This window comes from Lampris incognitus, chromosome 3 (genome assembly GCF_029633865.1).
Source record: "Lampris incognitus isolate fLamInc1 chromosome 3, fLamInc1.hap2, whole genome shotgun sequence".
NCBI lineage: Eukaryota > Metazoa > Chordata > Actinopteri > Lampriformes > Lampridae > Lampris > Lampris incognitus.
In genome coordinates this window covers 72363172-72379340 of record NC_079213.1, presented here as the reverse complement: position 1 = coordinate 72379340, position 16169 = coordinate 72363172, and the positions used below count along the sequence as shown (strand labels likewise).

The window sequence follows — 16169 nt, the reverse complement described above, 5'->3', positions numbered from 1 at the left end:
GTTGATGAAACATATGTTTGCTTGATTTCTTGACACTGCTAAACACTGTGAGCATGTTAATCAACAGTATCACCCTCTGGTTGTTTATATGGTCATTCAGAGATGGGATGTCCTCTATTTTGCTGGATCGCAGGGCATCCTGTCTTTTACGCGTAGCACTAATCCAATCACAGAGGGAGGTGCTGGTTTGCTTGTAGTGCTGCAGCTGAGGCATATACAACTCCAGATCCTGAAGTCTGAGCAATAGAAAAACAGGGTCACATTAACAAAAATTGCACAAAAATTAGTGGTTGTAAGGTCATTGCAGATAAGCTTCCTTTTTCGTGTACTATGTATGAGTATGTGTGCCCATGCTGCATCTGCAACAAACCTGGAGTCAATCTGATTCTGAATGCGTCTCCAACGGTCTCCAAGCAGGCCAACATGTTCACTGTATTTAGAGAGGATCATGTCACACCTGTGGATGGACCCACACACCTGGCCATTCCAATGGCTCACCTTTCCCAGCTCTGCTTCCATGGAGGCAAGGACATCCTTCTTCTGATCCAAATCTGCCTTCATGTTCTGCACACAACGGACATGCAAGAGTTACCACTCAAAAGCTGGTAAGCAGTTAACAGTGACAGATGAGTGCACACCTTAGTGTGTTATAGGAAGATTCACAATATATGAGATATGAATAACAGCAAATTGAGAAGAACTGTGACTTCAGTAAAATCTTGACCTTGGTCACTTTTTTGTTGTCTGCAACAGAATCAATTAAAATATTGACAAAATTTGCACAGGTGGTCTGATTTTGTGTTTTTAGAAAAAAGCAAAACTAACAAAAACCACAAGCTAAAATGCTTGCTCCAAAACTGCCATGATTTTTGCAATAAGCGATCAAATGTGCAGTACCCCCAGGGTGTACATGTAGTCCTCTACTTCTCCAGGCACCAGGGAAGTGGTCTCCTTCTCTGTCAGTCTGGCCTCATGAACTTTTACAATATCCTCAGCCCGTGCCATGCTCTCCAGTAGAGCCCTAAGAGCTCGCAGCCTGAGAGACAGGAGCACAGGTGGACAGACAGAGAGAGAGCGAGAGAGAGACAGACATATTCATAGATATGAGGTACTCTGCAGCTCATCTCTAAACGATATGCTGGTTAAGCCTATTTGTAGTAGTGGCTTTCGCTTTGTTTGTCTGTTTCTTTGTTGGTTTGTGTATTCTACTGTGTGTCTGAGAGTGTGTGGGTTTGTATACAATAATAGCAATAATACATCTTATTTATATAGTTTCTTTGCTGAGCTTGAGGAAACTCTCCAGAGTAAAAAGGCAGGAGGATAAAAAAAGAGAGAAGAGAACAAATAAAGAATCTGACAATAGGGGAGCATAAAGCAAAAACGATGAAAAAATAACATTGTGACAAAAAAAACAAATTAATTGATTAATTAGAATTCAGCGGTCCCCAACCTTTTTTGCGCCACGGACCGGTTTAATGTCAGACAATATTTTCACGGACCGGCCTTTAAGGTGTGGCGGATAAATACACAAAATAAAATGATACGACCGGCATAAAAACTGTGGTATTTTCTAAATATAATAATAAACGTGAATCCACTGTGTACTCGTATGCAACTTTATTAGCAGCGTCCTCGTAACATCGCGCCAACAACATAACATGAGTAACATCCTCTCTGCCCCCTAACACTCTGGTCGCCATGGTAACGTTTAAACATGCCTTCAAAATAAGATACAACACAAAAACATATAAATTGCATGAAAATACAACTCACCATAACGCTAAATTAGTGGGAGCCCTGAGCTTGTTTCTCTGCAACGAGACGGTCCCATCTAGGGGTAATGGGACACAATGACACCCGAAGTGTGTTGCTTATGTCCAGTCTACTGTTGTGGCGATCTCAGGGTATTGTGCCGTGACTTTAATCCAGAACACCGGCAGAGTTGTTGTCTCGAACATACTTTTAAGGCCGCCGCCATTTGCGATCTCCAGCAGTTGATCTTCTTGCATAGACATGCTGGATTCACCTGGTTTGTTGACAAATGGGTCGCGGATCCATTCCTTGGCAGTTCGTGGGTCTTTTGTGGTTGGGAAGTAGCGCTCAAACTCTTTTAAAAGCAAAGACAGGTGATCGTGCACCAGCTGGGAGAATGACGGCTCGGTCTCAGTCTCTTCCGAAATCCCCGCCAATGTTTGAAACATGTCAAATATACCTCTGTTCACGCGCCGTCCCCACAAATCCAGTTTGGCTTTAAATGCAGCTACTTTATCTGCCAACTTGAAGACAGTTGTCATTTCACCCTGAAGTGACCGATTGAGTTCATTGAGCAGGTTGAATATTGTCGCGGGACTGGGTTTAGATGTTCTTATATTAAGTAGTTGGAGGCTGGGAATTATGGTGCGACAACACAGTCTCTGGCGTTAATTAGCCGGGCTAGGCTACGGGTTTAGCAACCCACCTTGCACTGCTCCTGCAGTCTGCAGACGATGACGGACGCTGGCTAGCCTGGCTGGGATGGTCTCACTCTGCAGACACTCGCACTGTCACTGGCTGCACACTCTGATCTCTCTCTGGGGGCTGGTAATCACTCTTACTGGTTCTATTATGGTCGTCGCTGGTTAGTCACTGTCTAGCGTCAGCTCAGTCGAGGTGTAGGAGTCAGGAATGTTACGTCTGATCGCTAACACGTTATGCTAAGCTAACACTGTGTGACAGTCTGTAAACCACTATAACAACTAACTCACGCTGTGCTGTGCAATGGATAACAATAGGCAGCACGCACGCATTCCTAAGTCTCTTCTCATTGGCTAACAGGGTCTCGCGTTACTTTAGTCAGACTGTCTGTCTGTCAGGGAGCTGTCCCGCAACACTACCCCCCCTTTAGATTGTTGAGTCCCTTCAACATAAAGATAAAATAACTCTGGGAACTAGAGTCGGAATTACACCCGGGACAAAACACCCGGCACACAACTAGGCCCGGAACTAAGGGCGTCAAAATAAACTGGTTGGGTGGTCACTATTAAAGTAGGACTCCTGTGACTAGCCTAGTAACCCCCTAAGTCAACTAGTCACGTCCGTCAAGATCAGTCTCGAACAGAGTCCCGGAGCCAGGCCGGCGGCCGGACTGGTCTGCCCCGTCTAGTGGTGGGGAGGGGCAGGGGCTCAGCAACGTCTGCTTCGGCTCCCTCTGGGTCAGGGGCGGAAGACTGCCCGCCTGGAACACGGGCTGCGGCCTCTCGGCGTCGAGTAGTGGTCGGCTCCCCTGGAGAACTGCTGGCAGCCAAGGGCGGAGACAAGGAGGGAGACACCTGGGCGCTCGTGGGGCTTTCATGGGGCTTTCGTGGGGCTTTCGTGGGGCTTTCATGGGGCTTGAGCTTGAGCCCGCTGGCTTGGACCCGCTCGAGGACGATGGCCAGGTTCTTCAACCCATCTTCAACACTGCGGCCAATGACGATGACGTCATCTAGGTACACGAGGAGGCTCTTCCACTGCAACCCGCGCAGGACAACCTCCATGGCCCTCTGGAAGGTGCCTGACGCGTTGCAGAGTCCGAAAGGCATTCGGGCGTACTCGTACAGGCCATAGCGAGTAATGAAGGCCGTCTTGCATCGGTCAGCAGGATGGACTCCAATTTGCCAGTATCCACTCTGCATGTCTAACGTGGAGAACACGGTTGCGCCTTCCAGGGTGTCCAGACACTCTTCAATCCTTGGAAGCGGGTACGCGTCCTTCAGCGTCAGTTCATTGAGTCTTCGGTAGTCGATACACCATCAAACGCCTCCATCTTTCTTCCTCACCCGGACCACAGGTGAAGCCCACTCAGACGTCGATGGCGTTATCACTCCAGCCTTCAGCATTTCCTGGAGGTGCTGTTCCTCCTCTTGCTGGAACCCCAGCGGTGTGCGGCGGGTTGCCTGGCGTACTGGGCGTCCCTCTCCGGTGTCGATGCGGTGCTGGACAGCATCAAAACAGCCCAGGTCGTCGTTTGCTGCTGCAAAGACCTCCTTGTGCTTGACCAGAAGCTGCAGTAGGGCTCTCTGCTGCCCCTCTTCGAGCTCCTTACTGGCGGCTGCATACAGGGATGACAGATGGTCTGGTAGATCCAAGGCTGTTGCGGACTCCAGCCGTCGCACTGACACTGGTTCCTTCTCCGCCGGGTTCGTGGGGTTCGGCTCTAGGGACGGGGTTTCCTCTGCCTCAACCAACACGCCCAAGCAAACACCTCTCCTTAGGGTCACTTCGCGGGGCGACAAGTTGCATAGTCGCACAGGGACTCTCTTGGCAACGTCGACTACTACACTGCCTGAAGAGACTCCTTCTGCAAGGCCAGTGGGCTCCAGGACGGCAGAAATTCCTGGCTTTGGGCCTTCCACTAGACCCCAGACGTCGCGTTCGCTCTCCGCTGGTAAAGTCGAGGGGCACTCCAGCAGTACTCTGGAAACCGTGTACTCTCCTAGCGACCTGCCTATGACGACAGTGCCGATCGGTTCTCCATCAACGTGTACTTGTCCTTCGACCGAAACTGTGACTCTGACGGCTAGCATAAAGTCCAGACCCAGGAGAAAGGGGTCGCGGATGGGTGCGACGTAGACGTCCCAGTCCTTGGTCTTACGGCCCAAGCGGATGGTGACTCTATACTTCGGAGTCTCGGTCATTTCTTTCCCCTCCTCCGCGTTCCTCAGGACGGCAGTCCCCACACTTGGCTGACCAGCTAGCTCCAGCTGACGGAAGGTGTCTTCAGACATGACGGTCGCCTCCGCGCCGGTGTCCACAACGCACTTAAGTTCCAGTTTGTTGACCGTGATGGGCACTACCAGACTAGGACCATCTCCTGCTGCTCGGTTTATGCGCGGTGCTGGCTGGCTATCGGCCTTTTCCTTGACGTGAGGACTCGGTGAGCGGGAGGTGCAGTCTCGTTTGAAGTGGCCCTGGCCTCCACACTGGTAACAGGAGCCTCTAGGGGTGGCGCCCGGACTCGGTGATTGGTAACGCCGCTGCCCATTAGTGCTGCTCGCCGGCCGCTCTAGAGTTCTGCCCCGTTCCTCCTCCTTCTGTTCGGCTGTGTCGGATGTCAGCTGCGGGGGGGACGGTTTCCAGGAACGCCGCATTTCCTGCAGCAGCGCCGCTACCTCGGCTTTCAACTCCTTGATGTCAGCATTTAGGTCGGACTGCGTCGCGCCGGTGGCCGTCGATGTCGGGTTTGGCGCTCCCCCTTTACGCTCCGCTGGAGTACTGGTGACAAGGGGTTTGGGATGGTGACTTCTGTTGCGGCCATCCGCTACTGGGCCGACATTCTCCATTCCCGGGGGCAAAGCATATTCACGGGGTCTCACATCCGGTCCGTCTGGACGGGGGACCAGTGGAGTAGTTAACTCCATGTCCTGCACCTCCAATGTTGTAATGCTATGACTGGCTCCATGGCCACTATCAAAGCCCTCCTGATAGCCATTGAATGGCTGCGGGGAACTAGGGAGCGGGTGGAGTCCCGTGCTCAATTGCTGCACAGCGGGAGGTTGGGGATGTGGCACAACTCGCCCGACAAGTACCCCTTTAAGCATGCACTTCACCTCCTCCATTGATTGTTCCTGCTTTTCTTGGTTAAGGAGGGACCGCTCAAACATTTGGGCTAGACGACACATCTGCTTTTCCATTTCGCTTTCCACAGCGCTATCCTCTCCCCCCCCTACAGCACCGTGCTCCACGTGCTCGATCTCCTCAGTAGGTTCCAACATCATCTAGATCACATGCAACGATGGCCTTGATAAAGTGCTACTGCACGTAATTAGCCGGTTGCTAGTTAGCAAGGACGCTAACGTAAATAGCAATAGCACCGCTATTCTGTATGGAGACAGAATGCAATCCAATTTCACCACTTCTGAACACCACTTGTCGCGGGACTGGGTTTAGATGTTCTTATATTAAGTAGTTGGAGGCTGGGAATTATGGTGCGACAACACAGTCTCTGGCGTTAATTAGCCGGGCTAGGCTACGGGTTTAGCAACCCACCTTGCACTGCTCCTGCAGTCTGCAGACGATGACGGACGCTGGCTAGCCTGGCTGGGATGGTCTCACTCTGCAGACACTCGCACTGTCACTGGCTGCACACTCTGATCTCTCTCTGGGGGCTGGTAATCACTCTTACTGGTTCTATTATGGTCGTCGCTGGTTAGTCACTGTCTAGCGTCAGCTCAGTCGAGGTGTAGGAGTCAGGAATGTTACGTCTGATCGCTAACACGTTATGCTAAGCTAACACTGTGTGACAGTCTGTAAACCACTATAACAACTAACTCACGCTGTGCTGTGCAATGGATAACAATAGGCAGCACGCACGCATTCCTAAGTCTCTTCTCATTGGCTAACAGGGTCTCGCGTTACTTTAGTCAGACTGTCTGTCTGTCAGGGAGCTGTCCCGCAACAATATGTCGCACAAGTAAGCGAGTTTGCGACCCATTCCTCGTCACTGAAATGTGCTGCCAGCGGTGACTTTTTTCTGAGAGAAATCTCTGCAGCGGCTCTCGTAATTCAAACACTCTGGCCAGCGATCTCCCTCGGGATAATCATCTTATTTCTGTGTATAAGAGAAGGTGTCTGTACTCCGCGTCCATCTTCTCACAAAGCTGCTCGAACAGGCGCGAGTTAAGAGCGCGTGCTCTGATGTGGTTAATAACTTTAACGATGTCATTCAATACGCTGTTAAGTTCCGGTGGTATTTTTCGGCTAGCCAGCATTTCCCTGTGAATGACACAATGCGTAGACTCACATTCAGGTGCAACCTCCTTAATCCGAGTAGTTAAACCAGACGGCCGTCCGGTCATGGCAGCAGCTCCGTCTGTGCATATGCCGACACAAAAGGACCATTTCAGTTTTCCTGATATATAATCATCCAGCAACTTGAATAGTTCTGCGGCTGTGGTTTTGGTTGGCAACGATAGTGCACATAACATATCCTCATGCACATCCTCCTGATAAAGATATCGCACATAAACAAGTAGTATTGCCTTGTTGTCAATATCTGTAGACTCGTCAACCTGGAGTGCGTACCACGGTGATGTATTAATCCTCTCCAACAATTGTGTCTCAATGTCCTCTGCTATTTCCTCAATGTGCCGAGTGACGGTGCTGGCCAAAAGAGGCACCTGTGCTATCTTTTTAACCGCAGCCTCTCCTAGAAGTTCACGGCAAATGTCTTTAGTGGCGGGCAGGATCAATTCTTCACCAATGGTGAATGGCTTCTTAGCCTTAGCAATACGATTAGCCACCAAGTATGATGCTCTCAGTGCACTCGCATTTGTTGATGTGGTGGCCCTCAGTAATTGCTTCTGTCCTTCTTGTTCATGCTTTTTTCTTTCAAAATACTCCGAAGGCTTGTCTTTTAATGCAGGGTGCTTGGTCTCCAAGTGGCGAAGCCGTTTTGAAGGCTTCATTGCCTCATTAGAGAGCCGGTCGCCGCATATTATGCAGAGCGGGCTTGGTGCGCGGGAATCACCTGTCGCGATAAATCCATATTTTACGTAGGACTCCTGGTATTGTCTGTTAAATGCAGCGTTCTTTTTCTTGGAAGTCGTAGGCTCTTCTTCTGTCTCCTCACTGGGCCTTTTCCCCTTCGCAAAGAAACTTTCCAAACACGTTTGTTTTTTACTCATTTTGCCAGCTTGTGGATATAATTTTAGTGGCAACGTATCACGTGACCGAGACAAGCGTCAAGAGTGAGTCATAGATGGATGCAACAGAGGGAATCCGGTAATTTTTCAAAATAAAACATCGTTCAGCCTCAGATAATAAATAAAACGGAAATAATGTAAGTTATTTATTCTTTCTCTGCGGCCCGGTACCAAATGACCCACGGACCGGTACCGGTCCACGGCCCGGAGGTTGGGGACCGCTGAATTAGATTGCAAGTTAAAAGAAAAATGATGGCAGAGCACTAACAGTAAGAGAGGTTAATGTGGATTTACCTCTGTAGGTAGGCTGAGGAACTGCTTTCTAGGCTGCCCAGTCTTTGGTTTATTACACTGATCTCACTGCGCAGGAACTGGGCTTTATCCAAATCACTCATGCCATCCAGCTCCTTCAAAATACGCTCCTGCAGGCGCAAGCAGTCTTCACGGATGGAGTCAATGTCATGCTGCACTGTCTACAGAAAAAAGAACCTATTAATAAAATTATTGCAGTGGACATAACATGGGGGTAACAAGCAAAAGTTGACCCTGGATTTGATTTATTCTTGTCATTGGATTCGTGTCACTTTGTGCGTGCGTGCATGTGTGTGTGTTTGTCTGCGTGCGTGCTGTGTGTGTGTGTGTGTGTGTGTGTGTGTGTGTGTGTGTGTGTTTGGGTCGGTGTCTACCTCCAGCTGTATGATCCTGCGGCCACAGTCATGCCCTCCATCCTCTCCCAGACAGATGTGAATGTGCTGAATCAGCGCTCCCTCAGCCGCCTCCAGCCTCAGTCTGAGCGAGTGCAGCTCTGACAGGCTGTGTGAGGAGGAGGCTGAGGAGGAATTAGAGGATGAGGAGGACACAACAATCTTCTTCCTTACCGGCTCCGCCTTGGTCACTTTTACCACATTTTTCTTGATCACTTGCTCTTTGTTGAGCACCTCTTTCTTCGCTACCACTTTTTTCACATCCACTTTTTTCACTTCCACTTTCCTTTCTTCTTCCTTCCTTTTTGCCTCCTCTTCAGCAATGCTTTGCTGTTGCTGCTGCTGCTGTATAATAATGAACTGTTGTTGGCGTTGTAGCTCAACCTGTTGCGCCTCTATTTGTTGTTGTTGTACAACTATTGGAAGATGGAGTATAAAGGTTATTTTAAGGGGAGGAGAAAATCTGGCTAGTACTTGTACATTCCCATACAAACGGAGTTTCATTTACTGAAAAGAAAACTTATCTTGCCCTCTAGCAACAATAAATACAAGCACTCAAAGTTCAAAGTATCTTTATTGTCCCTTAAAGGGAAATTGGTTTGCAGCCAGGACATAGAAAAAACACACAAAACATAGAAAAACACACATTTGTATAGTAAAACTGGATACAGTTTATTAAATTAGCCTGGGAAGTCACATGCATAGTAGATCTTTACATTGCCAGTGCAGAAGAGTTGAACTATACTTACTGTAAGCCGGTAGCTGCAAAACCAGTTGTTCATAATGGCCCTGGGCTCCATTATACTGGTTCTCAATGCTCTTCTTATCCTCTTCAGCAAACATCTGGGAGCCATGGGAGCTGAGCTTGAATTCCTCATAGTGAGTCTCAAGGCTTTTGATAATGTTACGATACTCCTCGGGTCGCATACGGGACAGCTGAACACACACAAAAGCACATGGAAACACACAGGGACAAACACAGTTGCACACGTGCATGCATACAAAGACAAAATAATTGAAAAAAATGTTTTTAAAAAAAGACATTGTGAAAAAAGAAACACATAGCAAATAAAATTTAGGTGTGGAAACATGTAGTTGCTAGGTAGAATATCTTGGGGCTGCTGGTGAAGTTGTTTTTATGTGTGCCAGTACAGTCAGGCTCAGACAGGCTTTGCATTAGAAGTCTTACCATCGTGATGGTGAGAGAGCTGATGCGTCTAATATCCATAAGACAATATTGCCAGGCTATGAGACTCTTAATGTTGATGTAGAGCTGGCTGATTATCAACATGATGGCATCGTAGTACTGTTCATTCCTTTTGAAAACATTCAGAGAAAACACAGACCTTCACTGAAGACACCAGGATTACTTAAATGTTTGCAGCCCGGAGCTAAAATTTAAGGGTTTTTTTCCCCAGATTATTCTCTTTTTAAACAAGCTTGAAGAGACATACTGGAAATACAGGGGGAAACGAAAAATTGCAGCAGAAGTCCTACGATCAGGCCTGAGCTGATATGGTATCTGCTTAACTGGCTGAGCCACCAGAGTGCCCCAAATTCAATTCAGTTTTTAGTTCATTTTATCTGATCCTGCACCCAGACTTAATAAAACACACTAGCACCTTTGTCATATAGGGACCCAAAAGAAACAACCCTATGGCACATTTCAAGCTTCAGCTGATTGTTCATTTGTATGCATTGCTCTGTGTGCGTGCGTGTGTGTGTGTGTGTGTGTGTGTGTGTGTGTGTGTGTGTGTGTGTGTGTGTGTGTGTGTGTGTGTGCGTGTGTGCGTGCGTGCGTGCGTGCGTGCGTGCGTGCGTGTGTGTGTGTGTGTTCTTACTTCGTGGCTAGGTTGATGCTGATTGGGTTGGGTGGTGGTATGAGCAGGCAGACAGAGGGCACCAGCATGTCCAGCCCCCCCGGGCCTGTCACCTGCCACTTACTGCGCTGGCTATTGTCCTTCAGGATGCCCTCATTGTCCTTACAGATCACCTTCTGTTGAAGCCCAGTGATGACATTTTATTTACTGATGAGTTTGGGTACCTGTGAGGTTGTACATGTGAGTTTGTTTTTGACAAGGGGATATGATGTTTTTTTTAAGAGGGTTAGTATTCAGCTTGGGAAACAAAAATTGCATATCGGAAGCCCTTGCAGCAGGAATAACCTTTTGACTGTTTTTTTTTCTTTTTCTTTTCTTTTCTTTTCTTTGCATAGCCAGCTATAGTATAGTAGCACACGGGCAATTTTTGAATATTTAATCTTGATATAATGGCACACTATTACTCTTCTAGAGAAAAATAAAATTGGACTTTCATGGTTCTTCATCTAAGATCTTACATTTGAGGGAAAAGGAAAAACAACTATTTCTCTGTCAACTATTTCCTTGGATAAAACTGAACAAACTGTCCTCTGTGTGCATGCACAATTTACTGCCCTCTTACTTATGTGTTAAAATGTGGTGGGGAGGGAAGAGCAGTGGTGTTTCTGGCAATGGGAGCTTGGTGGGGCACAATAAATTCTGTATGGGCTGCATTCGACTCGTCACTGAAACTACACACAAACCTACTGGCTCAATGAATCCAAACAAAAACGCACCTCAACAATGAATCAAATCACATATGCACACATTAACATATCGCAGCACAGGAGTTAGATGTGGAGACAGGGATATGAATGACATTATCAATAACGGCATTTGCTCTCACTCAACTGGTATATTATCTTGTTATACAGCATCGTTATACAGCATCGTCTCACACAACTGGTGTATTACCTTGTTATACAGCAAGTTATCAAGCAGTGGATGCAAGACAATCTTTCCTCTGAGCAAACCCCTCCCCTCTTTTTTCTCCCCAATTGTTCCGAGCTCCACCTCCTCTGCCGATTTGGGAAGGGCTGCAGAATACCACATGCCTCCTCCGATACATGTGGAGTCACCAGCCGCTTCTTTTCACCTGACCGTGAGTTTTGCCAGGGGGGCATAGCACGTGGGAGGATCACGCTATTCCCCGCAGTTCCCCCTCCCCCCCGGGACAGGCGCCCCAACCAACCAGAGGAGGTGCTAGTGCAGTGACCAGGACACATACCCACATCCCCCCCGGGGATTCGAACCGGCGATCCCCGTGTTGGTAGGCAACGCTGCCACGCCACCCGGACGCCTCATGGGAGCAAATTTGGCAATAAGTTTTCTGTCGAGGTCCACCAATCCATGAAAGAATTTATTTTCAATTGATAGCATAGTGTATTTAACCTCTGTTGCCCCATGGTGTTGCGTGTAGCTGCATAGCAACATGGATACCATAACAACGTTTACTAAACGTCTTGACGTATGTCATTCATTCTATTACTGTGTTATTGGCTGCTCTCAGCGTGGGGCTAATGTGACTGTGCCCCACAGTTCATTATGGAAAGTGCTTTGAACATGCGCACAGTGTTTTCATGTGCTCACTTGGTTAAATGAACGCTGACAGGCCGACCCCATACTCTCCAAACGAAGAAATACACATGTACAACAGGTACAGGAAGACATTTGGAATGTATCAGGCAGCGCTACTATTGTCATATGTAATAAACGTGTAACAATGTTAGATATGGAGAAAAAAAAATATTACTTGTACAGTGAATTATTGATCATGTCATGCACTGGCAACATCCGGCCCCTAATGTAGAGATGCTGCTATGGCAGCATCGGTGGTATGGGCGGGCCTCCGCCCACTAAGGCTTAATTCTCCATCCATCCATCCATTATCCAAACTGCTGATCCTGCTCTGTGTGGCGGGGATGCTGGAGCCTATCTCAGCAGTCATTGGGCGGCAGGCAGGAAGACAACCTGGACAGGCCGCCAGGCCATCACAGCCCCCCACCCCACCCCACACCACACACACACCTAGTGACAATTTAGGATGGCCGATTCACCTGACCTGTATGTCTTTTGACTGTGGGAGGAAACCCACGCAGACACGGAGAGAACATGTGAACTCCACACAGAGAACGACCTGGGACGACCCCCCAAGGTTGGACTACCCCGGGGCTCGAACCCAAGACCTTCTTGCTGAGGCAACCGCGCTAACCACCGCACCACCGTGACGCCAGCTTAATTCTCCCCATGACCAAAAAAACAAAAAGAAAAAAGAAACTGAAATATTTTTACAGCTATAAGTCCCTTCGGGACCTCCAGCTCACATCTGCGCAGGACACCACGCTCTGCACTTTCATCCAGGAGGGGTAGAACTTGAAAGTCCCAGAGGAGCTTGCACCTTACCATTGAGTCAGGGACGATCTGTCCTGCTGGAACAATGTCTGTGTGGCCCGGGGACTCTGCACAGTCGTCCCCAGCACCCTGAGAGCGTGTGTTCTATCTATGGCACACAAAGGTCACCTAGGCATTGTGATGGTGAAGTAATGCTGCAGGGCCTTAGTGTGGTGGCCAGCTGTTGGCAGAGATAAAGAAACTATGGTAATAGACTGTACGGCCTGCCTTGTCAGTGGGAAAACAGGCCCACCGCTGCCGCCACCTCTGCAGCCTTTGCAGTGGCCACCCACACCTTGGAAATCCATCCAGGTGGACATCTGTAGGGAGCTCCATGGCATCCCACAGCATCAGTGCTTCCTCGTGGTAACCTATAACCTCCATTCGAAGTGGCTAGAGGTGGTTGCCACAGGTGCCCGTTACAGCTCGGGTGGTCACGGACTTCCTCACCTCTCTGTTCACTCGGTGGGGTATCCCTGACACTATCACTACAGAAAGCTGCCTGCCGTTTGTTTCAGCTGAGTTTGCAACCTTTGTGGAGGACTGGGGAATTAACCACATCCACACAGCCGTCTACCACCCGGAGACAAATGTGGGGGTTGAAAGGTTCAACCAGACACTGAAAAATGGTGTCAGAGTGCACCTGGTGGATGGTCTTCCCTTCTCAGCTGCACTGCTCTGCACTCTGCTGCACTGCTCTGCAATCTGCTGCACTACTGGGCAACACCACACTCTACTACTGGCATCTCCCCAGCCTTTTTGAAGATGGGAGGTGAGCTGCAGCTTCCCCTGGATTGGCTACGGCCACCTGTAGTTGTTACACCAGCAGCAGCACCCCAACAGAGCGGCAAAGTCACAGATCGTCAGTGTCAAATGAAACAGCGGTTTGACAGGAGACGAACGGTGAGACCACTTCCCTTCGCTGTACTGGACTGGGTCCGGGTTCACCGACCCAGCCAGAACCACAAACTGCTCTCCATTTGGTCCACACCGATGCAAGTCACCGATCAGCTGGGGCCAGCCATCTTCCGCCTATCCGATGGATCACGGTGGCACACAAGCCGGCTTTGGAAGGTGGCACTGCCCCCCCCCCCATCACTGACCCGGGAACTGATGAGGACTTGGGCTCTATGGTTGGGGACCTCAATTTCCCTGCTGAGCAGCTGCAGACTCCAGCTGGATGCCCACCTGAGCCAGCAGAACCCCTGGCTGAACCAGAAGCCCATCTGGCCCGAGTCAGGCCACATTACCTCAAAGACCATGTCACAGACTTTTGACTTCCTTTACTAGTGTTCAGAGCATAGTATGTCACGTGGCAGAATAATCCATATGGCTATGCTGGTAACTGGCAGTCTACCAGATTACCTAGTTGTTTTGAGTTCAAGTACAAGCACAACTGTGTTGTTTCTGTGGTTTCTTATGGGGGGGGGGGGAGAGAAATGTTGTGTATGAGCCACAACAGTTGTGGCTGTAGTTGTTGCAGTAAGCACAGCAGTTTTACGACAGTCTGCCGAAAATAGTTTTGGTTGAAAAAGATGTAAAGAGAACGGTTGAAGTTGTGATGAGCAGCACACAATAAAGTTGGAGTGTTCGAACTGAGGTTGCGGTCTGCAAGTTATTAAACATAACAGCTACGTTTCTGGATGACCGCGCATATGATTGTATAATTATGCATACCGGTTCTCGATGTGGCCTAAAGGATGTTGTTTATCCTTTTAATTTCTTGTGTAACCTGTATAGGTGTTGGCCCAATGTATACATTTATTCTTTATGTAGAATTACAGTACTGTATTAAATGCAAAATATTTGACAGATTTCCCCCTGTGCATCTTAGTTTTTAACCTCTGGTTTTGTGGACGTAGTACATGAGCGCCTGTGCACATAAATGACAGTATGTATGTGTGCCTCTCTGTCATAGTTTATTTCTTTCATTAAATCAGGATAAACATGATAATGTTAATTATATACACTTAATAAAAGCTTTGCGAGGTGAACAAAATGCCCCCTGTCCAAGCTGATTGCCCGTCCGTTCCTGGTGCCGACCCTGCGTTGTGGAGGAGATACTGACCTGGTCTTGTTTGAAGTCACACAGGGCCTGCACGATGACGGGGCTGCTGCTTTTTTCCTCGGGGTTTCGGGGCTTTAGTTTCACAATGCTCTTGGACTTGCTGACCAGATTTTGGACCTGCCTCTTCTTCTCCAATATCTTCTCCTTCTCTTTCTGGAAAAGAAATAGCTCATAACGTGATTTCCACCGGGGTATAATGTTGTTGAAACAGCATCATTTTCATTTTCAAGTTGAACATAATCATCATGTCTGTGGTCAGTGTCTGGTGATGCCTTACTTCCAGTCCCTTGAGAAGCTCCAACAGGTTTTCTAACGACGTGCTCTTGTCACAAATGAACTTTTTACGGACTGTTTCTTGCAATTTCTGCAGCACAGTGTATGTCTCATTGGCCTCCTTGAAGAACTGCACCAAAATAACCATATCAATCAAGCCAAACAAATGAAAACAACTTCAACCAGTAGCATTATTGAACAGGTCTTATAAGTTGCAGAGCAAGCTGTGGAAAAACTACATTCAAGACTTACCCCAAATGGCCCATACATTAATTAGATAGATGATGAATCTGAAGACATGTTAAATATGCTGTTTTGTTTTTTCAGTTATTTTTTCACCACCCTAGTCGTACCGATGGGGTGGATAAACCTTCCCAAAGCAGAGCAGTTGAGCCCTGGCCTTGCAAAAATTTTGTCAGATGGAGCAAATGCCAACAAAGAAAAATATTTTCCACATCAGGAAGGGGGCATAGCTAGAAAGACAATACCCAGACTTTTTCACACAAGGCCTAGAGATCATTATTTGTTAACAGCAGCCGTGTGTGTGTGTGTGTGTGTGTGTGTGTGTGTGTGTGTGTAGGGGGGGAGGGGGTCATGTGAGATCACAGTGTATGTATCTGAATACCTGGCTGTAAGCTGCATTTTTCTTCAGATGGACATCGATGCATTTAGTAATCTGAAGGAGCCAGCTCCACTGAGTCTGCAGAGTGTCCATGTAGGCCTGTGCAAGAAATAAAAAATAGCAGGTAGGAAGATGAAAACTATTACTTCGGGGTAATGACGTGTCTACCGTTGTTTATTTGTCTGAAACAGCTTATGTTCAGGTTGAAAGGTTTTGCCCACACCTCGATCTTTTCAGAGGCAGGGTGGTGGTTCTTCAGCATGCCATCCACTTTGACTTTAAGTTTACTTAGGTCCTTCTCCTTGGCCTCCAACGCACTCATCAGTTTCTGTTACGTAAAGAGAAGTTTAGGAAATCTTAGAGATGAAAAAACACTAACAACCCCCATAAAGGCAACTTGAGAAATGCCATGTGGCTTCATTGCCTCACTTTTTGGTCACAACAATTGCCAGAATTTAATCTGCTGCAGATGAATGCTTCCTTGTGAAATACAGATTAGCAAAAAAAAAAGAAGAAGAAAAGATTGCTTGTGTAAATTATGCTCACAGGATTGCCAAGAGTGTCGACAAGAATTTAATAAATCTCTTTAGA

The 16169-nt window shown here is 47.9% G+C and overlaps 1 protein-coding gene across 1 annotated transcript in view; it reads right to left on the bottom strand.

Annotated features, from left to right (window-relative positions):
* The window catches only part of LOC130110157 (desmoplakin-B-like), a 50909-nt gene that overhangs the window by 17043 nt on the left and 17697 nt on the right, over window positions 1–16169 (bottom strand). The window contains 12 exon segments of the mRNA XM_056277152.1: window positions 74–236; window positions 371–564; window positions 898–1036; window positions 7956–8134; window positions 8348–8919; window positions 9082–9301; window positions 9555–9681; window positions 10207–10361; window positions 14684–14836; window positions 14961–15086; window positions 15582–15677; window positions 15802–15906. Coding sequence (XP_056133127.1) covers window positions 74–236; window positions 371–564; window positions 898–1036; window positions 7956–8134; window positions 8348–8919; window positions 9082–9301; window positions 9555–9681; window positions 10207–10361; window positions 14684–14836; window positions 14961–15086; window positions 15582–15677; window positions 15802–15906 — 2229 coding nt within the window.